Below are 27,223 nucleotides of genomic sequence, written 5' to 3' on the forward strand. Positions count from 1 at the left end.
CATGTATGATTTGGCAAAATTTTACGCCCGATGCCCTTCCTGACGCAACCCTCCCCATTTATCCAGGCTTGGGATCGGCACAAAGAAATGCACTAGCTTGTGCATCCCCAGTGGCTTTGTGGATTTAGAGAAAGCATATGACAGGGTGCCTAGAGAGGAGTTGTGGTATTGTATGAGGAAGTCGGAAGTGTCAGAGAAGTATGTAAGAGTGGTACAGGATATGTACGAGGGTAGTGTGACAGCGGTGAGGTCTGCAGTGAGAGTGACGGATGCGTTTAAGGTGGAGGTGGGATTACATCAAGGATCAGCTCTGAGCCCTTTCTTATTTGCAATGGTGATGGAAAGGTTGACAGAAGAGATCAGACAGGAGTCCCCGTAGACTATGATGTTTGCAGATGACACTGTGATCTGTAGTGAGAGTAGGGAACAGGTGGAGGAGACCCTGGAGAGGTGGAGATATGCTCTAGAGAGAAAAGGAATGAAGGTCAACAGGACTAAGACAGAATATATGTGTGTGAATGAGAGGGAGGTTAGAGGAATGGTGAGGATGCAGGGAGTAGAGGTGGCAAAGGTGGATGAGTTTAAGTACTTGGGATCAACAGTTCAGAGTAATAGTGAGTGTGGAAGAGAGGTGAAGAAGAGAGTACAGGCAGGATGGAGTAGGTGGAGAAGAGTGGAGTAGGTGGAGAAGAGTGTCAGGAGTGGTTTGTGATAGACTAGTACCAGTAAGAGTGAAAGGGAACGTCTACAAGAGGGTAGTGAGACCAGCTATGTTATATGGGTTGGAGACAGTGGCATTGACAAAAAGGCAGGAGTCAAAGCTTGACGTGGCAGAGTTGAAGATGTTAAGATTTGCACTGGGTGTGACTAGGATAAACAGAATTAGGAATAAGTACATTAGAGGGTCAGCCCAGGTTGGAAGGTTTGGAGACAAAGCCAGAGAGGCAAGATTATGTTGGTTTGGACATGTGCTGAGGAGGGATGCAGAGTATATTGGGAAAAAGATGCTACGGATGAAGCTGCCAGGTAACAGGAAAAGAGGAAGGCTTAAGATAAGGTTTATGGATGTGGTGAGAGAGGACATGCAGGTGGTTGGTGTGACAGAGCAAGATGCAGAGGACAGGAAGAAATAGAAACAGTTGATCTGATGTGGCAACCCCTAACAGGAGCAGTCAAAAGAAGAAGGTCTTTTGATATTATGATCTCAGGATTATGAGTTTCAAGATTGTGGACTTCCAAGAATGTGACAGTAAATTACAACGGTGATCTACGCATTTGAACTTCTGATCACTCTGTCAACTAGTAGCATGTTAAAGAACACATTATTTGTCCCTTAATAAGCATATAAAATTCCTCATTGCTTTAAACTCTCTTCCTATTAGCCAAAACTCACATTATTTTGGGTGACTAACTCCCCTAAATTAAAGCAGAATACCTATTATTCTAGTGTAGGATATGCTCAAAAATTCCAAGGATTTAATAAACAAAAGTTCTGTTGAGCAGTTTATAAATCAACCCAATAGAGGACACTGCGTTTTTTGTCCAGTTCTTACAAATATTGTTGCCTCTTGCCACTACTTCTCTGGTATCTCATTCCATGTGAAGTCTGACCACAAACCTATGACCTTCTCCTTTAGTGTCCCAAACACCTTACAGCAGACCCCACTGAACTCAAGTATTACAAATATGCCAAGATGTTATCCTACAGACTGCTAAGAGATGACCTCTATCTGGCATACAAGGCATCCCCTGACCCATTACTGATGGATTTACTGCACAACAAGTCAAATGGTATTACAAATACTCTATCTAGACATCTAAACTGCACACATTAATAGAATGATATGGGGGACAGGTATATCTCTCAGGAGATACCTCTGCTCTGAAACAGACTTCTCATCCACATAAAATAAAGTTCACCCCTGTCCACTGAACTGCAACTTAGATCTTTGGATGGGAAACAAAATTTACCTCAAATCTCTCCCCTGTCCTACTAGTGGACAGAGACAGCTCCTAAATGCTTCATCTTGTGCACGAGTTCCCTAAAATTATCTAGGATATGACCTCACTTATTCTCACTAGGAGTAATACATAATTATTGACCACAAGATGGGTAAGGCCAATCTATAACTGAATAGTAAAGTTATTTTAAGCACAAAAAGGGAAGTCAGCTAGGCTTAAAATGGTCTGCAAGGGCAGCCAGCCTAGTAATTAACCTATTAACATGAAAACCTCATGTACTCTATGAAGAACTATTAAAATTCACTCATGACTGTACCTCCCCTGGTCTTAATATAGTAGCAGGTTTCACTAAAGGAACTCTACATCAATTTAGAAAACTTCATACAACCTGTAGTACCTATCAGAACCAAACATGACAGGAAATTCAAAAACAAAACCACCCTTTTGGTCCACTGCCATAAATAAATCATACAAGAAAAGAAAAACTCTAGCAGATCCAGAATGCCTCATAACAAGGATAATATCAAAAACATTACTTGGAAGATTTTAAATTAGGAATTCTATGGCCTGAACTCTATTGGCAGTACGGGGTAGTCTCATCTGTTCTTTGTTTTTGTGATTGGTCAGTGGGCTATTCTGTCTGCTTAGACAGTTTCTCTACCACTATAAAAGTAGTCAACACTACCTACCAAAGTGTTTTACTTCAATCCAGTGCCATCCTAGCACCGATAAAGTACTGACACATATTTTGTACTCTTCTTAGCTATTTAAGTTTGCTGCTACTACATTGCCAAATTATTTGTTGTAGTTCTGTGCTTTACCATTGCAAAGTGCCACTGTATTTCACTGATCTCAACAGTGATTTCTGCACTGTTACCAATTTATTTTTTTCAAGGAAGTGTTTGCTGGTTAGTTTGTTGCCTGTTCTGTAACTCTGCACCTTTGGGCTCACTAGAGTGATTTTACATTACGAAAGGTTAGAGCTGCACTCTAGTGGTAGTAAAGGATAGCCTGGTCTGTTCTGAGATGGAGAATCACAGAGGAAAGCTAAAGTGTTTTTCTGACTGGTCAGTGGGCCTATGTTTGTTTAGTCAGTTTCTCTGCCTGTATAAAAAGAAATCTCATCACACCATGGCCATCAACAGTGTCCTGTAAATCTGCAAGGCTATAAATCTCACATTTTCTATGTAACTACCCCTAATTCCACAGTACATAGCTGCTCATCAAGCACCCATTACATATGTACCTAGAAACATGGCTCTGCATTTTACTACTGTCTCTGTGGCCAGCATGGTGGAAAAGGGCATACTGAGATAATGTAGAAATCGTCTCGCATTTACTGACAACCACCTAATTCTCAAACAATCCAAGAAAGTATATGAGAGATGTAATTATACACGCTTTCTGGTGGCAAGGATCTCACATATAGCCACTACAAACAAACAGTTTGTCAAATACATACAATACAACACAATATAGAACAAACAGACCCTTATATGCTGAGGCTATTAACAGCAACCTACCCAATCAAAACTTCAAATATTTCCAAATGCAGTAACTGAGGTCACTGAGGTTATGTGTTGTAAACACACAACTAGAATCAGTGGATGGCTAATTGTAAATTTACCCCTGATCTGCCACTTGTGCCCCTATTACAAAAGGGCAAGCTTGTAAATTCTTGACTAGTCATACCAACATTATATTCCACATAAAATGAGTGCTACCATAACCTGTCAAATACAGTCGAGAAGCATGGCTAGGCTTAAAAGGGCCCTCTAGGGTCACTTGCCAAGTAATCACCTACACAGCTATTACAGACACCTGAAGAACAATATTAGGTCCACTAACAGAGCCCAAGAGCTTAAAACTGGCCTCAGAAGCCAAAAAACAGTTTTCTAATGTACCTAAAGAAGGATTTATTATTAACACCACATTACATTGTTCTGAACTTACTCAAAATAGCACCTCCTGTTCTGACCAAACAGATTTTGTCAATATCCTTGCAAATAAATTTAGTGCCAGTTTCACCCACAAGACTTCTGTCCAAAGCCCTAAAATATTGGAGTATCTTACTCTGCCAATTTAGAGTTAAGATCATTTACTGAAAGTGCTTGCCAAGACAAAAAAATACTTTTTTGGGATCCAAAAATATACCCGGTTGCTTAGTATTAGTATTAAACATGTCTTTGCAGACACACTGCTTAAACGGTTTAACCTAAAGTTATCTACTGGTTTTGTTCCTGGTGAGTGGCACACTTCAGTAGTGATGCCCCTCCATAAAGATTGCCTTACAGCCATCCTGTGTAACTGCAGACCTGTTACCCTTATAAGATTCATGTGCAAAACCATGGAACATATTACAAGAGACTTCATAAACTAAAATATCAAGAATCTTATTAGATTTGATACCAAACACTAGCTTTGTGAAGGGTAAAGCCTGTCTACTCAGTCTAGTAACTGTCTACTCAGTCTAGTAAACTTCTTTGAAAGAGTTACAATGCCTATGCAGTACACACAATGTATCTTAATGTAGTCAATGTCTTTTAACAGTACTCCCATGATAGCATAATGCAGAAGTGAAAAGCTTTAAGTGACCCTTATGTAGTAAGATGGACAGTAACAGGCTGAAAGACAGTGTGATGGTGTGCGGTGTTGCAAGCTATGCCAGGAGATTTAGGGCAGTGGACTTGTAACATATGCCAGAACATTTAGCTGGAATTTTTTAAAGAATTGAATTTGTACGTCATTCCTATATCAAACTGATTTGTGCTGAAAATATGTTGGTAAAGCTGTTTTAAAATGTACCAACAGTGGGTCCTGCTGGACAGAAAAGAAATACACCTATATGTCAGACTTCACTGTAGCTGTTGAAATGAATATACTGTAACAGAGAATACTGGAAGAGAAGAGGTTACTCTCATTCCAGCTAACTTTGAAAAATAGTCTGAAATGAAACAACCTGGTAGGCCATAAAAATTGAGCTTACAGTTCCAATTACAGTCAGAGACAAAATGTCTGTGAAAACAAAGACTAAGAATCCTGCTGTATTGTCCTTAGCAGTGAACTAATTGCTACCCTACAAGGGTGGAAGTGCTGAATGGTTTTATGGCTTCCAGATGCTACAACACATCTTAGCAAAGCTCTATCTGTATGTATGGCAACACATATGTGCGAGATTCTGGTTCAGTTTCTAGTAAAGGGAAGTAGTATGGGAACCAAAGTCAGATGACCAGATGTATATAACGTTCTGTAATCCAGCACTAAAATGTTTTAATACCAGATGAGACAGAAGACTCCGAGCAGCTTGTTTTTGAAACCTAACAAAGAAGGACGATTGCTTACCTACTTCATCTTGCCTTGCTTAAGTAAGTAACCAGGGGAACAGTAATTCTTTAGATCAGTCAAGAAAATATAATATTAGTGTAGTACTGTTTTTCTGTAACAGTGTGAATATCAGTCTGTGTTACTTTTTAATATTTCCTGAACTCTGGTGTTTATTGTAAATAGATATTTAGTATTTTTCATGTTTTTTCTGCCATTTATTATTAAATATATTTACATTTTTCTTTGTGGCTGGTCTTTTAGAGAATATTTTAACCTTTGAGAGTACTTGGATTTAATTGCTGAACACTACCATTGTATTAGTATTAATTTCACTCAGTAAAATTTGGTACCCTTAGAGTAGCTGGCTTTGGAGTGCCCCGGGGAAGTAGCTACTTTACAGTCTGGGCAGAGGCATAGCTGGTAAATTGGTGCCAGCCTTTCCCAGGTGACTGTGTGTGTGTGTGTGTGTGTGTGTGTGTGTGTGTGTGTGTGTGTGTGTGTGTGTGTGTGTGTGTGTGTGTCTACGAAAATAAAATCTCAAAGAGAGTGTCTGCATATCAGCTACTTGCAGATGGGACACAGAGCACTGGTTTCACAGAGAGAGATTGATGGAGGACTTGGCCTGGGGTACTCAGCAGAGGACTCAACTCTACAGCTGTGCCAGTGTGGAGTCTTATTGGGGGCCTGGACAGAGAGAGGGAAAGCCCATCTCCCGGGCTGACTATTTCCTGTGTGCTCTTAAGGGAAACTGTGCCTGGTGCAGACAGCTGCATCTGAAAATACTGTGCGCATCTATTTCTGTTCCAAGTGAATGTTCCTCTCCAGTGTTGGTGGTGAGGATTCAGGCTCCTTGATCAGTGGCCCAGAAGTGGGGTGTCACAGAGAGAACCCAAATAATGCAAGTTGCAGGTGCCTCTTCAGAAAATTATGAAAGCAACTAGTGGTGTCCCTCAGGACTCAGACCTGGATGTCCCTTTGTTTTGGTATTTACTTCTCAAATCTCCAGCAGAGAGCAGAGACCTCTGGCTAATAAAATTTGCAAATTAGAGGTTGTTCTTAAGTCACACTCTGACACCCAAACCTTCTAGATTAATGTACTCTCCCAATAAAACTGATAGACAACCCCTCCCCTCATCACACTGTACAGGCAATGCACCACCAGAAAATAAAAATGTAGACAGAAATTTAGGAACCTGGGTTGATAATTCCCTCTCTTTTGATCATCAGGTGGCAAAAGTTGCCAGAAAATCCTTTTATTTAGCACAGCTATTTGTGAAAAGAAAAATGATCAAGGTCAATAACTCCTTTAAACTTCGTAGTAATCATAGCAGTTATGGAAAACAATACCCCTTGTGGGGTGCATCTCACTAAACATGTCAAACAATCAGAAAGACCTTAAAAAGTTTCTAACTAAAAAGAAGATCACAGGCTTAAAGTCCGAGAATTAACACGAGAAGCTGTAGGTTCCATCACTTGACTTTCAAGGGGAGATTTCCATCTCATGTACTGCATTAGAGACCTAGTTTCCCCACTAGACTCAATTCCATTCTGCAGTGATCTGGAGCACCTATCAGTTTACTTTGCCACACAGGACAGTAATGTGTCAGTCTGCCAGCACAGAGAGGTCGGAGTGTGGGCTGGGTGAAGACTGGATCCCTGTTGGGATGGCTTGTGGGACTCCCAAAACCACCCTTTGTTATTTCTCTGCATTATTCCTTTTTACTTTTTGCCAGCTTAGCTGTTCCTTACCCGTAAAAGAAGGGCCCCAGTTTAGATGTGCAACTCCTGCCATACCTTTGCAAAGGGGAGGTAAACAGTTGAATTACACCCCCTCACTGCTTTACCAGTTTTCCTCTATTTTAAAAGACTTTACTAGTTGGGGTCCAAACGAGTATATCCTTACCTAGTTGGGGTCCAAAAGAGTATATCCTTACCCAGTGGGGCATTAAGGAGTTGTACATAACATCCTCTAACACAGGTCGAAGCCTCAGCTAGGCATAAATTCTAATCATATACCCTTGGGCTGCTGCCCCAGTTGCACACTTGATAGTGTGTTTCACTACTTTATTGTATGTGTGAGTTCCCAAGAGATTTGGCCTCAAGTCAGCATCACACATCTCCTCAATTTTGTGTCATTTGGGAGCAAGAACCAATTTGACTTCACTTCTGGATCCATAGCATGGCTGGAACCACCCCAGGGTTTCTTTAATTAGATGTTTCTGGAACTCTTCCACCCAGTAATATCTTCCAATTTATTAGGAGCGGGGGAAGGCCATGTTCGTAGGAGGTTGCCAGCATCTGGCTACCAAGACAGGAAGAATGGCAAAAGGTTTGGGATCATCCAAGACAAACTATTCAAACTATCTTTTGCCTGCCTCAGATACTTCACTCCCTTCTGATTTTGAAGGGATCCTTAATCTTAGTATGCATTTCTCCAAATGAGATCTCCTATGTGGGGGACTCACAAACACTAAGGACACAGTTTCTCTATCACACCCAAGGGGACAACATCTGAAGAATAATCTGTCCCCCCCCCTCAATTTCCTGGCAGTCTTCTACCCACGTATAAAAAAAAAAAAAGAGAGTGTATGTATTTAAAGCCTGAGAAATGCATTCTACTTTCTGGACCTTTTTACAAGAACATCCACTTGAGAAATCCTGGCCTTAGAACTGGCTAAACTGGACTTCCACATCCTGCCCACATAACGGTGTTAAAACTAAAATTTTTGGGAGTCCTGTTTAACAAATTAGGATTTCACAATATAATCCCAGATCTAAGCATTGGTGGAAAATCCCGCTTATTCATAAATCCAGTCAGACATTCTATGTCCACAGGCATGACAAACAGCAAAAAGGCATCATTAAAAGTCCATGGTCTGTTTAAGTGCTTCATTGGAATCAGTACCCTAAGGCTAATCAGAGATGGTGGAAGCCTGGTTTACATCTTCTGCATCTATGTCTGCCTTCTCTTTTTGCTTTTAAAAAAGAGTTTTCAGAAGAGGAAGCCAACCCAGCCGAAACCACAGCAGAACAGGTTGAAAGCCTTAAGTCTCTTCCTGTTAAGACAGTGCTATAGGAAATGTTCCCTACTTCAGATAAATATGTCAGCAATTTACTCAAACTAACATTCCTGGATGTCATGTGTTTGGACCTAGAATAATAGTCAATGGTAATCTGTATGACAAGTCTGCCTACCAAAGACACGCCTGCCTTTTTCGGCCTTATTAAGGCAGACATCCCTCTATCCAAATACTATAAAAAGCAACAGAAAAAAAAACTATCAAAATTCACAATGAGAATATTCTCCAAGGGGTTATCTATATAAGCAGGTCGAATTATGCCGGGAACGTGGTCACTTTATTCAGTCATAGGATTCAAGATGTATGCATCGTACAAAAAAAAAAAATCTTAATATGGTGTAGGCAAACACCAGCTTAAACTAGAAACATACGCATACGGGGGGGGGGGGTTGCCTTGGGTCACATGCAATAAAAGCAGTGTTACAAGCTTGGGAAGCTTAGTACCATGTAAGTGTTGTCTGCTTAGTTGAGAGGTTGCACATGCTTTGACGTATACCTGTGCTGCTTAATTGAGAGGTCGCACATGTTTTGAAGAAAAGCTAAGTCTAAATAAAAAGGGTGGTGGGGTGGCGATATTGTTTAAATCTGAATTGCAGGTCACCTCACTAGATACTCAACCACCCTCACCTAGTAATGCCGAGATCTTAATGTCCAAGCTCCAAATTAATGCTAATAAATCCATTTATATTATTTGCTCTTACATCCCCCCAGGTAATAACATTAATACTCTTGAAAACACCTTTAGTTGGCTCTCCACATCCTTCCCACAAGAAACCATACTCCTTGGTGATTTTAATATTGACTGGAAATGTTGTACTTCTGACAATCCAACTACTCACATAAACCTTTATGGCTTTTATCAAACCATCACCTACCCTACCAGAACCCATAAACCTAGCAACAAACAAACCACCTTAGACTGGATACTAGTTAACAGTAATCCCCAATTATATAAAACGGGCTTACTCCCCAATATTAGTGACCAGTCTCTTACCTTTACAACTAGACAAAAAGACCTCAATTCCCAATCAAATTAACTTCAGAACTACCCGGAACAAGAAAAAACTAAACCCAGTTAATTTTCAAGCAGAAATTAAAGCCTGCAATTGGTCACCCCTAAAACGCCTACCTCTTGATGAAGCAGTCTTATACTTGAACAATAATTTCTTACAAATTCTGGAACACTATGCACCCTCTCGCAATGTTAGAATTAGGAATAAACCTGCTCCTTGGCTCTCAAATAAGACCAGGCTAAAAATGCGACAGAAATAAAACCTGGACCAAATGGAGAAATACTAAAAACCCTACTGATCATTTAAACTTTAGACAGCTTAGAAATGCCACAAAAAAAAAAACTATTACCTTAAATTCAAACAATCCCAACATCAAAACCCACAAAAATTCTGATCAGGAATAAATAAATTGCTCCATCCTGGACACTCCTAAACACCTACCCCCCTCTAATTTGATTCAAAATTCTCCCAGCCAAATTGCTGATACTTTTAACAATTTTTTCTCTGAAACTGTCCAATCTTTAGCTAATACCTTACCATAGCCCTACTTTCCCCATTAGCAAAAATTATGGAGAGAGGTATTCATAGTCAACTACTTTATCATCTCCTCCACAATCACCTACTAGTGGACTGCCAGCATGTCTTTAAGCCATTCCATAGTACTACAACTGCACTCCTAGCCTTTTCAGATTGCATTAATAAAACAACTTGCTGTCCTCAGCCCTCTTTATCGACCTCTCCAAAGCATTTGACATGGTGAATCAACTATTGTCAGATATACTTAAATCTCTGTCAGACACCCAGACAGTCAAGTGGTTTAAGTCCTACCTAGGAAATAGACAACAAGCAGTCATCTGGGACAATAAATTATCCACTCAGCTCCTGATCACTCTTGTAGTCCCACAAGGCTCTATTGTGGGACCTCTCCTCTTTACTAATTTCATTAAAGATCTGAAAACCTCCCTTCCAAAAGCCACCTGTATACAATATGCCGATGACTCATCATTAATATGTAGTGCCTCCTCGCCTGCAGAACTTCAAACCAATACCCAAAAGTATCCACCTTAATTGAAAAGTGGTTCCATTAACGCAGTCTCCTCCTTAACCCCCCAAAAAAACAAACTACTATTGTTCACTCCCAATCAAAAGTCCCCTGCTATTAACTTTACAATTATATCTAATAATGGTACTGAAATAGCTCCTGACATGATCAAACTTTTAGGTGTAACAATTGACCATAATCTTAACTTTGACACACATATTAACCAATCTATTAAATCAGTTAATAGAAAACTTGGTTTTCTCTATAGACTTAAACCCTTTCTCACAGCTTCAGCTAGGACTACTGTTGCCCAAACTCACTTAATCTCCACCCTTCTCTATGCCTCTCCAATTTATAGAAACCTCTCCAAAAGCAATATCAATAAAATGTCAACATCTTATAACATAGCCAGATTTGCCATTGGAGCCCCATTTAGAACCCATCACTGCCAAAATCTCAAACTACTAGGATAGCTGGAATTGCAAAGTCAGCTTTTTATCCAGCAACTTACTATCATTCATAAAATCATGCATCATCCCACAAATACTCCCATACTCTGCAACCTTATCAGACCATATAAAAACCTTAGAACCCTATGATCAGCCAACAGGGTACTAGTATCCACCTTAAAATCCAACAACAAATCCCAACAGGGTACTAGTATCCACCTTAAAATCCAGCAACAAATCTGGGGATTGCCCGTTTACTAACTCGGTTGGTAACACTTGGAACAAGCTTCCAAGTGAACTAACATCCCTTTCATCCACCCCCACTTTTCAAGAAGCAACTACGAATTTTCCTAAAATCACAATGGCTATGCCCTTGCACCAATCCAGACTGATAATATTTCCTCTTGCCTGACCTCCTTTATTGTCCATTATACCTACCTCCTGTTGCTTTGTTTTTTCTCTAGGTGTTCTACTGAAGAAGCACTCTTCCCATGGAACCAATATATAAATAAACCTTCTGTTGCTTTGTTTTGTCTCTATGTGTTCTACTGAAAAAGCACACTTCCTACAGAACCAATATATGTATATAAAAAGAAAAAAAAAATTGTATTCTGCAGTATCTCTTTATTAGTATCACTAATCATTTCCTGTTTATGTTCTGTCACTGTACTCTGCAATTGGATCGGTTTACAAAATGTTTTTACCTATGTCTGACAATAAGTGTATTTGTAAAATGTTATGATTTAATTGCTATAATTGTTGTAATGTTTTGGAGCTTTCCTCCCCGGGCCTCTGCTGAAAATGGACATATATCCAGTCGGACTATCCCGGTCAACAAATGTATACTAAAATAAATAAATAAAAATAAAAAGCTGCTGTGGTTTTACAGAGTTGAGGGCACTATCAAGCAGCAGTTTGACCTGCATCAGCTGTCTTGATCTCCTCACAGACATACGAGCATTCAATTTAAAATCTTATAAGAAGGATGTTACATTCAGGAGTATAGCCCCCTCCCATGTTCCACTGCAGTGGAAGTTTCAATAACCTGGTATAGAAATAGAACCCAGGGAATTACGATGGTCAAGCACCAAAGGCAAAGTTGCTACCTGTTCAGCCACTGACACTATTATTGTATATCAGAATCCATCCCAACAAAGTATATGCTACCAAAAGAAAATTAGCCAAGCCCTGGAGAAGATTAACACTGGATCAGCAGCAGAACCCATTTGGCTTCCTGAAATTTGTTTCCAAAGTTATTCTAATGAGGTGGTCACTTACAGGGCAATCATTACCACACTCACAGCACTGTTTTTTTATGTCTTTTGTTACCCTAATCCTAATGTATGTTTTTTCAATGCCTCTTTCCCTTGATGTCATTTGTCTTGTAAATTACTGCCCCATTTTAATGGCTTTACAAGCAAACTTGAGGAGGTGAAATTGAGTCTGCATCAACACAAATCATAGAAAGAGAAATGAACATTCCAAAACCCATACACTGGAATTGGGGTGTGGGAATGACTAAAGAATTTAATACGACAGCCATGTGGGAAGTTAAGGCTGACTAATCAGGAGGGTCAGCTGTTTACTGCTGAATTAGCAAGACACCTGAAGGTTGCTTTCAAGGACAGTGAATCATAAAGCAGTGGCAGAAAAGGTAGGATAAATGGAAACACAAATTAAGTCTTAAGGTGATGCTTATTAAACTTGCTGGGTATCGGTGTCAGAGTCCGAGTGTAGAATTAATACATTTATGAAGATATGCTGCCTGTTACTCACGGTTATGTATGCACATCTCTGGAAAAAATCCAGAGTAATGTAAAGTACCCTACAATCGACTATTCTCTGCTGCTCTAACTAAAATATGCTAATCACTGGTTAATTTTAGTGCTCTATAAAAATATGTGTTCAAGTTATGTTCTTACAGTATGGCACTGCTGTTCTGACAAGAATGTTACTCAGTGTTTGAGTGACGGCAAATCCTTGTTATACGTTTGGTGAAATACATTTAGAACAACCAGTGTTCTTGAGGATAGTAGAAAGAATGGTACTGTAGTTACTTCCAGCAGCTTCCATGCTGAGATATGCATATAACTGACTTTAAACTACATTTAGAATAATGGCCATCAACTACCACCTGTAAGCCTTTAAGCGGAGGCCAAATGTAGACAGAAGTGGTGACCTTCTGTTTGGACAGCCCTGTATCAGTTCCTTCCAATCCTGTCTTCCTGCACACACTGTAAAACCACAGCCAAGGTATTTTACATACCAATGATCTTGCACTATACAGATCAAAAAAAAATCTTCCCTCGACTATCTGATGGAATAGGATTTCGGTTATATTCAACATTGGTTGGTTGAAAAACACTGCAACACACATTTTTCATAAACAAAAATTGACTGAGTCTAAACATTGAGTTAACCAAAAAGACTTTGACAAAGGTGCCTGTAAATAATTAATTAAGTCAGGCTAAGCAAAAGTCCCCAAAGCAGAAATACAACTGTGGAAGTCTAGTAAAGAGTAACCAACTTCCCCATCACACTTAGAACTTTCCTGCTAAGTGGTTAACTGATCTGCAAGCCTCTACACTGCCCATCACTAAAGCTGCCTCCCACTATTACCATTCTGCAAGGCAATTCTACCATCTACTGTCGATTCTATTCGATTCTTGCTCAGTCACTACTGTCCAGCAGGAAATCATTTTCAGTTCAAACACTTAAATTCTGAAATTCCACTCCAGTTGATTGTAGCTCAGTCCGTGCTGTACTATCATTCATTGTTCCCTTGGGGGTACAGTGCAAGAACAATCCTTATGTGACATATACTACAACAACTTGACACGTTAAAGTATTGGGAACAAATATTACTTCTGTAGTTCATTCAGCTACTCACAACTAAACTTTTACAGCACATTCTACCTTCTAAGAACACACTAATCTAATGCTTAAGGATGACTGCTTATTGCTACACTTGCATCATCATCCACACTATCTAATGCACCAGTAATCACCACTGTTTGTTATTATTGTTTACGAAATCTATGTACAACACAACCTTGCTTTACAAGCAAGTCATGTATGAAACTTGACTTTTGGGCCTGGTTCACTTTATTTATTATTTGTTTGACATTTGTTGACCGGGATAGTCCAACTGAGCTTGCACCCTTTTTCAGCAGCGGCCAAGGGAGAAATGCCCCACAGTACAAAGTATACAATTAAAAATTTCACAGTACAAATTAAGCAAGTAATACATTCTCAGTACAGGTCTATGCAAGTAAAAAAATAACAAAACAATAAAAAGTTTATATAAAATAAGATTAAATAGATTAACATTGCTGTACAAGTAAGGGAAATTCAGCAAATAAGGCATTTCAAACAGGCAGAGAGTATTGGGGAGGTGGATAAGAACAGAGTGGCAAAAATGCAGAAGAATTGTTTATGTAGGTTTAAAAAGGTAGTTATAGCTGTTAAGTTGCACTGTGAGAGGAAAATGAGAGTGGGAGGTGGAAGAGAAAAAGGTGGTAGTGTAGCAATTAAAAAATCACGCAATTGATTTTATATGCTGTATGAGTAATACTAACATTACAGTCTTATAGATTTAGTCTATTTGTTAAAATTAATAGCACTGCCATTGAAAATATTTATACAGTGTTAAAATGCAGTCGCAAATGGTTTCATAAGTTTGTAATAGTGATTATACCATTATAGCTCCATAACTTTGTTTCTCTTATAGTTATAGCTCTTCCATTGAAAGTATTTAAACAGTGTTTTAACGCTGTCGCAAGTGACGCCAGAAATTGTACATGTCTTCTACTAGTTTGTAGAAGTGTTTCTAACTTTGTAAGTCACAAGTGATATTATACTTTGTACAAGTGTTTTTGACGAAGTCATACAAGTTGTTCTACTATTACAGAATTCACTAGTGATTTTACACATTGTACAAGGGGTTTCTACATTTATAGCTTTATAAAATTAGTTCTCTTTCAACACTGTATAGCTCTGCCATTAAAAGTGGTGATGCAGTTTGATAAGACCTGAAAATAGTTAAACTCCCTGCCACCAGTGCTAGAAGCATATTGATGGAGACTGTAACTGGATTATACAACTTGTAGAAATTATTGTAACTTTTATTAATGTTTTATTTACTGGTAATTACTACATGCCATTTATGTGCCCTATTACTTTTGTATTATAGTGTACCTCTCCCACTCCTTCAGAAGAGCTGCCCACAGTAGATAAACAGCTGTTAATTCCTGAATCGGTACCACTATCCCTTGCTAATCTCCTTCTGTGTATGGGTATTGGAAAGCACAGCCTCTTTGGAACACCTTGACCCTCCTACCACAATAAGAATTGTATGTGACCTTTATGATATATACATTTTTTCTGTACCAGTTTCTCTAGTATATAACTGTAGGCGTTTTATTTTTGGGGCATGCTGCTACAAGGGAACTTGCCTATACTTTCTCTCTTCCACTTCCCCTGCCATTTCTTTCTCTTCCCTTTCATATTACCCTAACGTGTTGACCTCCACATTTTTGTCAGTGGCTTTTGCTCCTCTCTTTTTCTGCCATCACCTCCCTGTTTTTATCCTTTGTTCTCCTCACCTCCTAACAATTATTTTTCTCCTATTACACTCTTTTATATTTGTCAAGAAGTGTACTCAGCAGACTTTCTAAATGTTTTACCAGGTATAAAAACAATTTGTAGTTACTTGTTTGTACCCACCAAACAATTTCTCTCAGGTTTGCTTTGTTGGAGATGGCCTTTCTTCTCTCTTCTCTGCAGGCCAGCTCAGCCCGCACTGTTCGCCTTCCGCTCTGGGCTCACTTCGCTCCCCTAACCTACCCCCATTCCCACCCACCCTTAAGCTCATTACATTTATCTCTTTCGTCAACTCCACCCTTTCTCTTCCATTACCCAATTATCTCACTCCACCTCTGCAAACAGATTCATCCAATTTTCCTACACCCAATTAACTCCTTAATCACTATGGCCCCTCTACCTCTCACACATCATCACCTAATTAATATTATTTCCTGCATAGTCCACATTCTAATTATATTCTTACTAACACAAAATATATCCATACATAACACCTTAAACCCCCCACTCACCACTTTTTGCACACAAACCCTTCCTATAAAACTAAACAGACTTAGTTACTCTATCATCTCTCCCCTCTCTAATATCAACCAACACCATCACCACATATAGATTTAAACTACTACTGCCTACCCCCAAGTTTAAATTATGTCTAGTATTACACTACATACCCACCACCCATAGACAACAGACCCACATCAAACTATACATACTCCACATATTAACACAATGTGAAGATAAACATCCAAACCCTGGGCCAACTCAAATTCATACACCCACCAATATCCAAGCATACCAGTCACATCACCACATCCACCACTACTCTACAAAATCACACATCTAACCATACACTTCTCCTAACAATAAACACTTGTAGTATCTGCAATAAAATAACCGAATTCCAGACCTGGCTATCTACACACACCCCAGATATTATTGCAGTAACAGAAACATGGCTAAAACCACACATAGCTGACACTAAAATTCTCCCTCCTGGTTATAATATAATCTGTTCAGACAGACTCCATAAAAAAGTAGCGGTGTAGCACTAATCTATCAAAACTCACTACAAATGACTACCTATATAAAACCCCTCCCCATTTTGAAAACCTAGAACTTCTACTCACATCCCTTCACATAAATAGAAACAAACAAATAAGCATAGCTGTAATCTATATTCCCCCAGGCCACAATATCCACATACTCTAAGACTTTCTATCCTGGATTAATCAGAATATACTGCATGAAACTGTTATTCTAGGAGACACCAACATTAATTCGTTAAACTTAGATAGCCCCTCCCCTGCATACAGCATAAACCTTCATAATTTTACCCAACTCATCACTACCCATACCCATGGTTTATCAACAGACTCTGAATCTACCTTAGACTGGATACTAGTAACACATCCCCAAAACTACACAAACTCAGGCACCCTACCAAACATACTAAGTGACCATCTCCCAGCATATACTTATATTACCCAACTTCAATCAAGTAAAACATTCATATAGAACCTCCAGAAACATTGCCCACTTTGATAGAGATCCGTTTATAAATATCCTAAACTCCCACAACTAGAACCCCCTAAAAAACACTCCCCTCAGATGAAGCCATTGATTATATCAACAAGCTCTTCCTAGATACCCTCAACAGCCTAGCTCCTATGTGTACCAAACAAACAAAAAACAATCATGCCCTCTGGTTAACAAAACTAACCAAACAAACCATCTTTCTGATAAACAAAGCTTGGAAAATGTGGCTAAGAGAGAGAACAAAACAAAATGAACTTCACTACAAGCAACTGCATAATAAATCAAAAAAGCTTGTGATACAAGACAAAAAAAGATCATTTCTTCACCAAACTGTCTTCCTCATACAACAACCCCAAAACATTTTGGAAATCTGTCTCCACTTTACTTAACCCAGGTACTATCCAAAACCCATCCCCAGCACCAGAAAAAACACCACAAGAAATGTCCCAAGAATTTAATACCCATTTCATCTTTACCATTCAAAATCTACTCAAAGGTAGCCCATCAAGCCCCAATACCCACCTGCCTCTACCTACTAAACATACCCCCTCCCTTTCAGATCACAACAATATTCTACCAGCAAACTCCTTCTCTATCCAACCTGTACCCACCTCCCAGGTCTTGAAACTCTTACAAAAACTCAAACCTTGCTCACTATCTGCAGATAATCTCCCCCCTGAATACCTGCAGCTAGCAGCTACAGCAATAGCATACCCAGTTACCATTCTCATAAATCTCTCACTCTCAAAATCATACGTTCCCCTCCTATGGAAAAAATCTATCATTTCCCCTTTACATAAAAGGAGGAAACTCTCATGATCTTTCTAACTACCGCCCCATCTCCATACTCTCTTCACTATCAAAAATTTTGGAAAAATGTGTCCACTCACAACTAGCTAAACACCTAACTAGTAATGCTATTCTATCCCCCACCCAACATGGGTTTTGTCCAGGGCATAGCACTATCACTGCCTTGCTCTCCTTCACTGACACTGTCAACAAAGCCCTAGATGCTGGTCATCATACCTCAGTTATCCTACTAGACCTATCCAAGGCCTTTGACACAGTGTCACATACTAGGCTAATAAGTCAACTATCAAAACTAGGCTGCTCCCCAAAATCCCTAGAATGGTTCATCTCTTACTTACAAAGCAGGGAACAGTCAGTAAGGTGGCAAAATGTACAATCCACTTACCATCCCAACAATATAGGAGTACCACAAGGATCAATTTTAGGTCCTCTAATGTTCAATATTTTCATCAATGACCTGCACAAAGCCCCCCATATCTAGAATCTCGTTGAATATGCTGACGACTCAACTCTGATAGCCTCCTCCAAGACCTCTCTGATCTTCTCAGTCACACAACAGGCTTTTACCTCCATCGAATCATGGCTTTTCAACACACAATTTATGCTAAACCCCAGAAAAACTAAACTTTTACTTTTCTCAGCAAAACCACCTGACCCTGGCTTCAAAATCTTTGCAAAGGACGGCACACAAATAGGACTAGTGAAAACAGCTAAATTGCTAGGATTAACAATAGACAACAAACTCACTTTCGAACTGCACATCTTAAATGCAGTAAAGAAAACCCACTTCAAATTAGGCAGACTATATAGACACAAACTCTATATGGATAAATCCACCAAATCAAAATTAGCCAATACCCTACTCATCCCCTCCATTCTATATGGTAGTGCTATTTTACCAATCTACACACAACCCTTAGTAAGAAACTACATTCTTGTTAAAATAAAATATCCAAATTTGCCTCCGAAAAACCACACCACACATCACTGCCAAGCAATAACTAAACTAAAATGGCTCGAATTTTCCCACCATCTACACTTCACCCAACTAACTTTAGCCCAGAAGCTAATCAGTAAACCTAATCAATGCCCAGCTCTTGGTTCACTCCTGCAAACGTACACCCCCACAAGAACACCAAGATATTCCTGTAAGCACATGCTTTCTGTTACAAAACCCAACAAAAGAGCCGGACAATGTCTGTTCTCCCATTCAGTCGCCAAACTATGGAATATGTTACCATCTGAATTAACACAAATTGACCATCCAAAAAAATTCAAAGAAGCCCTAAAATCTCATTATCTAAATAATCCTTCCTGCTCATGCCTTAGACGTAAACCTCCTTAAACAACACACACAACACAGACTCCTAGACTGGTATACAAGTACACTAGCCAATCACAAAAATAGCATAAACTACACTGTCTGCAAATAAATTTGCTGTATCAAAATCCAGGTGTTTCCAATGTCTTAACATCTTATCCTATGTAATGTTTTCTTAATGCATTATCAATGTAAACCTATACATTTGTAAATTGTAAAATGTATTACTATTATATTTGTAATACTTTTAAAATCATATGTTAAACTTTATCTCTTTTTGTAACTCTTTATCTCGTATTGTAATACTCTGTGGAACTTGTGACCCCGGGCCTCCACTGAAAATGGGTCTTTGACCCAGTGGGCCTTCCCGGTCAACAAATGCTAATAAATAAATAAATAAATAAAAAAATAAATAAATAAATAAATAAAAATACTAATTTAATGATAGCGTTAATGGATATCTGTAGCTTATTCTTCCAAAACAACTGGTGTCTTGCTTAGCAGTTAAGAACTGGAGAAACAGAGTTCCATCACCCAAGACAAAATCAACAAGAATCCTTAGCATAACTGCATTTGTTCTTAGGAGGGAACCTGAACCCAAGGGTGAATGAAAAGGGAAAAAGTTGGTATATGGTAGGATAAAGGTGGGGTACCAAGAGAATCAGGAATGGAGAAATCAGACAATGTGGTAATAAACAGCTATAATATGAGGAATGATAGATAAGAGATTCCAAAAACAGGAAGACATTTTAGTCTACTAAAATAAATGGCCGGAAATATAACAAACATTTACCACTCTAGGAAGCTTGGCACATTTCTTAGCAAAGAAAGAACCCACCTCCTGAAAAGTGTATAAAACAGGTAACAAAATCTCTCAGATTACTGTGGAGATTGGCATTCCTGACCTACAAAAACTGTTGACATCGAAGCAGGAATTCTGAGCAGGCTGGCAGTTATGCAACCAAAATCTGAGGTGAAGCACAGTCACAACTTCCCTGGGAGACTCTGAAAAGGGAAGGTGCCAGGCATAGTTGGCCTTAGGCAAAGGCCAACTAGGCAGCCGCCTAGGCTGCCACTCTAGCAGGTGCACTATTTTTTTTTTTTTTTGTAGTCAAGAAATGCGTTCTTTACTACAAACTGTAAGAAAAAGGAAATGCAAAGTAATCAGGATAGTGTAGGTGACCAGGATTGGAGCACCCGGTGGTGTGGGGAGTGTGCTGTGGAGCCTTTTGCCTAGGGCACCAGTTGAAAAAAAGCCAGCCCTGGTCCCAGGAACATATTAAAGTAACAAGGGTACTCTGCTGCAGCAGCTCACAATGTTGGAGAATTTGTTTAGGTTTGGCTTCCTTCTCCAAAGTAAATGTTGCGTTTGGCTTTCTCCACCAAAGCTAGTCCGATGCCATTGTTTGCTAGTTTAGGGGAAAAGTCCAATTATCCAACTAACACTCACTATATTTTATACACATAATGTGGGTTAAGAACGTGTCAAACTTGGCGGGGAATGCAGGGCAGTATGTCACTATGCACAGGACTGTACTGAATTGTGAGCTGTAATACGCCAGAAATACATACTCCAGCTGCACTGGAACGCAAAAAAAAAAGTTGCCTTCCCCTGAAACGTAATTACGACGTGATGACAGGCATGGTATACCTATACATAACTTTGCACTTCAGATCAATAATGTTCGGAGACTACTAACATTTACTGAAGAGTCAATGTTGGCAGTGAGCAGGTAGCAACAATATAAAGACATACTAGTTTAGACCGCCATTCATTATAGTAATGCTCGAGTTGCCCCATTCAATCCTATCACTTCTACATGATAAACTATTGAATAATCTCGAGCTGATCGCATCATAATACGCCCCTTAAAGATTTGTAACCAGGTATACTGCCCGCACCACCGCCCCCCCCCCAAAAAAAACGTGATATACCTAGACTTTGATACTAGCTCAACTTCTTCAAATTATACACAACTTCAGCAGTTTAGTATTTTAAATTTAGAGAAACGCTGACTTTAACTATACGCTCTCGATTCAAAACTATTAAAATGCCATTAGTCAAAGTATTTTAAATTTAGAGAAACGCTGACTTTAACTATACGCTCTCGATTCAAAACTATTATGTCATTCTGTTACTTTATTGTTACAATATGCTGCGGTGTTGACTGACTATCATCGTATTCTGAAACTCACAAGGAACACGAAGTGTGGAAGACATAGTAAAGCGATTGACGGTCCAACAAAAATTCAAAAGTCACACCTAGCTACTTCAAAAATGGATTTATTCTTGCACATCCAGTATTTTTTACAACTTTTAATACATTGCATCTTTTCACCGCACAAGTAAAGAGCACAACAGTGTAACACGTTAACTATAAGCTACAAAACGCGGAGAGAGTCAAGCGACATCAAAGCTTCTTAAGCTATAACTAAGATACTATTACTGACAAGACACTCCCAAAAACTGTCTACAATTTTCAAGAATTGGTTTTACTTTAAGTAACAAAAAATGGACTTTCTGGAAATGCAACTAGTAACCAAACAAATCGAAAAGCTGAGTAATACTCACCAAATGACGAGCAATATCTGACGAAGCCATAACGTTAGTTAGACTATAAATGGCAAGCAACAGTATTAACTATTATAAAAAAATCCAGACCCTAAAATTTTACGAACACCTAAAAAAATAAATAATCTGGTTGGACCACTCAACACAGGAATGCAAGTTTGTAATGTCTGTAAATTCCAAATCCACAGGTAGTAGTTGTAAGTATAATACATGCTCAAATCAGACTTTGCCCAAACAAATACCCGAGCTAATGAGACAGGGAGTGACAGAACTGTTCATTCCATCACTACATGAAAAGCTATATGTAATTTCTCGAAAAACCTTAAACTTAATTATCCTAAAATTACATTATCCCCTATTCCTACTGGTACGGGCCAAAGTGTAAAGAGCTTCCAACCGGAAATTTAGTGGTTGCTAGGGGCGGGGCTGTATGCTAGTTGCTAGTGTCTATTCTACTCCATCTACTGGAGTAGAGTAGTTTGCTGCCAAGAAGCAGATGCATTGGAGGTGTGGAATTGCTATAGTAGTGGCATTAAATTCTAGCCGAGGTTGTGCTGCGGTGAGGACCTGGATCTGAAGCTTGTTGCCTTCATGGCGACAGAATTCAGCCTGGAAGCGGTCCTGCGCTTTATTCGGGAAAAAGAGGGGAAAGTGAAAAACGTGGAGTTGCTGGACCATTTCAGTTATTATTTGAACGACCCCGACAAAAGAGCTCTCGCTAGGGAGAGGTTCAAGGAGTTTGTTAACACAGTTGGGTGTGTGAGACAGGAGAATGGCGTTAAATTTGTATGCCTGAAGAAAATATATAAGGCACCGAATGGCGAAAATGTCACATGCGGCCAAGTTAACCCATCAGCAAATGCTGCTTGTCGGGTACCTGAAAAAGAGGGTGTTGTGGTGGGCAACGGAGTTTGTTTCATAGCCAATGAAAGTGCAACAGTTTGCAAGAAAACTGGCGGGGGATCCTTGGCAGAATCCCCGAGTCAGAGCGCAACGGTAATGGAGATACTACCTTCACTTGCACCGTTGCATTCTGCTGTACCATCTGCAAAGGCTTACGGCTGTTCAACGAACTTTGCCAGTGATGATGCAAAAACTACTCCTCCCAACCTTGCACTCGCCTCAAAGCACGCAGCTACCATAAGAACAGGACTTGCAGCAGATCGCCTTACTACTGCTGTCAATTGGACTGCTTCGACGAACGGTGATTGCGGAAAATACCCTAGCAGGCTGAAAGTAAATTTAAGTATTTCCAATGACATGGGTACTAATAACTCATCGCACTTAAAAAACCTTGGGGATAGTCGGGTCCGAAGTGGTTTTGTTTCGAATGCTGCCTTCACAGGTAAACCATCGTTGACTGGCAATTCTAAGCAGCAGGTTGTTTCAACTACTGAAGGTGAACTTGCGCAGGTAGAAAGTGACGGGTGTTCACAGATCTCTCTGAATGTATATCCACCTTTAACGGGTCAACACTGTATTGAACAGTGCACTAATGACTGGGTAGTAGGTAATGACTCCTCAGAACCTACTGAAAGTAAGTCTCCCACTCATTGCCCCAGGCTAGGGGTTATTTCTGAGACTCACATTAGGAAGGAGAAAGATAGTACTGTAAGAAGTGAAGATGTAACTCTGGGGCAGCCCTCAAACAGGAGAAGACTGTCAAGAAAAGGATTGCAGCAGGTTACCAAAGGTGGACAGCATCTGTCTGTGGGTGTAGATGAGCCTGATGTGGATGCTTGTTGCTCTCTAGAAGGTGAGAGTGGTGGCAGTACACCTAAATGTAGTCGAAAGAGTTTCAGAGAGTTGATGATAAGCAGTTCTCCTCAGCTAAGGCGAAGTGTCATCTACAAAAGTCCCACTAGAGTAAATGACTGTTGTGATTCTTCTTCTTTGGCATCTACTGATGAGGATTCTGGATCAGTGGCCTTGGATCCACTTGAGCATGCCTGGATGTTGGCTGCATCAGATGGAAGATGGGATTGCCTTGAGGGCTTGGTGCGCTGCGAACCTAATCTTATCACCAAAAGAGATTTTGTAACTGGATTTACATGTGTTCACTGGGCTGCAAAGCATGGCAATCAAGAACTGATAATAAAATTGGTCAACTTTGCTAACAAACGTGGTATTGCAATCAACATAAATTCGAGGTGTACTTCTGGTTATACTCCATTGCACCTCTCTGCTATGCATGCCCACGTGGAGGTGGTTAAATTACTAGTTGGTGCCTATGATGCTGATGTGGATGTAAGAGATTATAGTGGCAAAAAAGCATGGCAGTATCTAGATGAAAGTATAGCTGAAGAGATTAAGGCTCTAGCAGGGGCATGCAAAGGTTATAATTCTCAAAACCTGGGTACTAATGGAAGTGGACGCTGGAGGATTTCTAAGGTTCTGCCATCAAATTTAATGGCACAAAAGTTGTCTGATCTTCCTGAGGAAGACCAAGGTGATAGTGCAACTGTGAAGTCAAAGGTGGTGCATAGAAAGCCTTCTTCTGTAAGCAATCGCATGAAACCAAAACTAAACAAAATGCGGTTTAGAACTCAGATAATTCATACTACACCTTCATTCAGGGGTCCAGAAGATGAAGAGGGATCTCTGAGTCCAGTGAAAAACAGACCAAAATCGCTGTTTTTTGGATGACCAGTAACAGTGCAGTCTGTTGTTTAACAGAGTTAATGTAATGTTGTGCATCCATGACTGTCTGGGCATGTTCTGCACTGCCATCTCTTTTCTCTGGAACTGTTTAGCACTTTAAAACCTGAAAAGTTACAATTAGTCAAAAAAGTAGTAATGCTGTAAAAGCAACATTATGTAAATAGTTTTAAGATTTTTTTTACAGCTTTGGTTTTAAGTATCCCCAGTGAGTATAATGTAGCACTTTTCAAACTTTCAGTTGCTGGGAGTGAGTAAATGACTTGTTTGGGTGTATTAACACTGACATTCCAAGTTGTCATTGTTTTATTTAAAAAGAAAAAGACCATATATATGTGTAAAAATACCAGTATATGCTGTGGTAGCTTTTTACCTTCTGCACTCACATCTGTGTTTATCACACTACCAGTGTTACTATGTTGACTACTTGTTTGAAGCACTGTAGCTGGTTCAAGCATTTTTTATTGCAGCACTCTGTGATCCTTGGATCAAAGAAATCAGATTTTCCGTATGTAGGTGTACATCGTACACGTATAGTGCTATGTGAGTGACTGTTTACAGCTTGTTTAAGATAAGGCAGCATGCAGGGCAAGAAGAAAAGCCTGGGAGAGGTTTGACCTAAACCTGATAACAGCAAATCCCCTGCATGCTTGCAGGATTAAGTGTATAAAACTGAATTGGTAGTTGTGAGTGGTGTCACATTTTAGACATGTAGTGTTGATGTTTACAGAATAGCAAATGGAGTTGCAGAATGCTAAGCACTTTATCATTTTAACTAATCTGAGTGGTCTTATTTTGATTTGGTACACTCTCTTATTGCATATTTTAGGCTCTTCAAAAACATGCATTTAAGTGCTTTGAGAAACAAATAATTTAAAAAGTAAAGTTAATTGCTTTAGCTCGGAAATTCATTTTTGGCAGTTTAGTATATTTTTGTATTGACTTGTGATTCATTTAATTCTGAGTGTTGGTGCTCAAATGGGATTTGTCTGTTCCTCAGTTACTTACCTATATTTGTCACTTACTGACTACCTTGTATAAATACAAGTTTTTCGTTGGGTAAAAATATGAAAGACTTGAATAATAAAGAATGTATTTATGTGTATAGAATTACTCACTGATTAGTTGTAGCTGAAAAAAGATTAAAAAAAATAAGTAGAGAATGTTCAACTTGTACTGTCTTTCAAATTTCCTCTGAGTCATGAGCTCTTTAAATGGGAGGTAGTTTCTAAAATCATTAAATAAAACAGATCATTGTAAAATAAGTTAACTAAAGCTTGAAAAGAGGGAATTTTTTTGAGCTCTGGCCCCTTTTTGTTTAATCTCACATTTGCGAGTTTCTTTTTACAGAACATGACAGAGGTTTCAACTTTCAAGTAGTACTTTAATTTATTTGCTCTCCTTTCTAGAAAGGCTGACTTTGCAGTTTTCATACCATTGTAGGTTCAGCATTTAGTGGTTGTTTTTTTTTTAAATGCAGAAATTTACAGGATTGAAACCAACAGCAGAGTTTGGGGTAAGGGGAAAAATCTTCACTTTTGGAACGGTCCTGTTTAGTTTTTGGACTTCATGAAGAAAACGGTAGTAAAATGTCATTACAAACCACTCAAAAGTGAGACATTGATACAGCAGAGCTACATACTGGAAGAATACTTGTATTTTGTTTCTATTGCTGCTCAGCTTAGACAAATAAGAAACCTCGATTCAGACAAACTGATAAGGATGTCTTTTTGTACCTCTAGTGTTCTGTTTTGACTGGCAGTTGTTTCCTCATGCTAGTTATGTCCACTATCTGTTCAACACAGCATGTCTTGTGGCATCTATTTCACATGGGGACAACATGAGCAGGCCAGTGTAGCATTTTCATTGGTCAACTGTAAGCAGTCTGACAGCTCTGTCGGTGTATTGGTTGAGTTCTAATAGATACTACTGACTTTGTTATAGGTTATATGATGGTTAAACTTTTCTTTGCAGATGCTTCTCTTCCAAAATACAGTGTACCACAGATGTAAATGCTGGTCTGTCAGACTGAGTGCATTTTTAATGGGGGTGTACCTTGTTCTGTTTTTAACTTGCTAGCATGCGTAAACTTTGTTCCATACCCAACTGCAAGTTTTTTTTGTTTTTTTAATTGCATTTAGATCTCTAAACTGTGGTCCTTCAGATTCTGGGTGTTGTAAAAGCAAGACTTCACTTCTTAAGGATGTGATACTGTGAAGGTAATGCAGCATCTGAAATAATGTATCCATGTGCATATTTGTCTAAATAGATTTTGAACATCTTGAGTACACTACTGTCCATAGTTTTGAAAAAAATATATGTGAGCAGGATTTGTGAAACAGACTGGTGTATCCCAAAGCTGCTCAATGTTTTAATGACAGAAATTGCCATTTAACTGTGATGCCCCAATACACCTATAATAGAAATTTGTATCCACTACTGAGAGCTGATTAATAACCAGTGCATAATAATTCTACTCAAATGGTCATCTTTGCACCAACATCAAGCATATAGCTACTTTCTGTGCTTCCTGCTTTGTACAATTGTCCTTGTTTAGTCTAGTGTGCCATCTGATCTTGACTTCCCCTTTGTGCAGGTAGTAACATTCTGAAGTGGTCTGATGGTACCTTTCCCCTTGATCTCCACAGTCATAGTTCCAGTGTGTGCTATGATGGTTAGTTCTGTTGACTGCTTCATTCCATTTTTGTTGAAGTAAGGCTCAATGTACTGTTAATCAAGCAGCTCTAGTATGGAAATTAATTCATTTTAGCAAGGTAATTTTGTATTGTAGTAATTTGTTCCCCAGATGTTCAGCTATTTTTTTCCAAATTTCTTCCTTAAATTGCCAACTGTG

The 27,223-nt window shown here is 39.2% G+C and overlaps 2 protein-coding genes across 2 annotated transcripts in view; one reads left to right on the forward strand and one right to left on the reverse strand.

Annotated features, from left to right (window-relative positions):
• LOC122801629 (septin-11-like) overlaps positions 1-22,070 on the reverse strand; it is a gene marked incomplete in the record, with an annotated part of 1,221,166 nt that extends 1,199,096 nt beyond the window's left edge. The window contains 1 exon segment of the mRNA XM_044071107.1: positions 21,712-22,070. Within this exon segment, the coding sequence (XP_043927042.1) occupies positions 21,712-21,741 (30 nt within the window).
• A 68-nt stretch (positions 22,071-22,138) lies between these two features.
• On the forward strand, positions 22,139-25,536 carry LOC122801631 (ankyrin repeat domain-containing protein SOWAHC-like). The gene has a single exon (XM_044071108.1). The coding sequence runs from the start codon at positions 22,303-22,305 to the stop codon at positions 24,355-24,357; it is 2,055 nt and encodes a 684-aa protein (XP_043927043.1). The 5' UTR covers positions 22,139-22,302; the 3' UTR covers positions 24,358-25,536.
• Positions 25,537-27,223: the final 1,687 nt, after the last annotated feature.

Source organism: Protopterus annectens, chromosome 5.part0 (assembly GCF_019279795.1).
Source record: "Protopterus annectens isolate FY-2018-M chromosome 5.part0, PAN1.0, whole genome shotgun sequence".
NCBI lineage: Eukaryota > Metazoa > Chordata > Ceratodontiformes > Protopteridae > Protopterus > Protopterus annectens.

What these genes read in the sequence shown, in the direction of transcription:
- LOC122801631 (XM_044071108.1), top strand. Translation starts at nt 22,303, where the DNA reads ATGGCGACAGAATTCAGCCTGGAAGCGGTCCTGCGCTTTATTCGGGAA.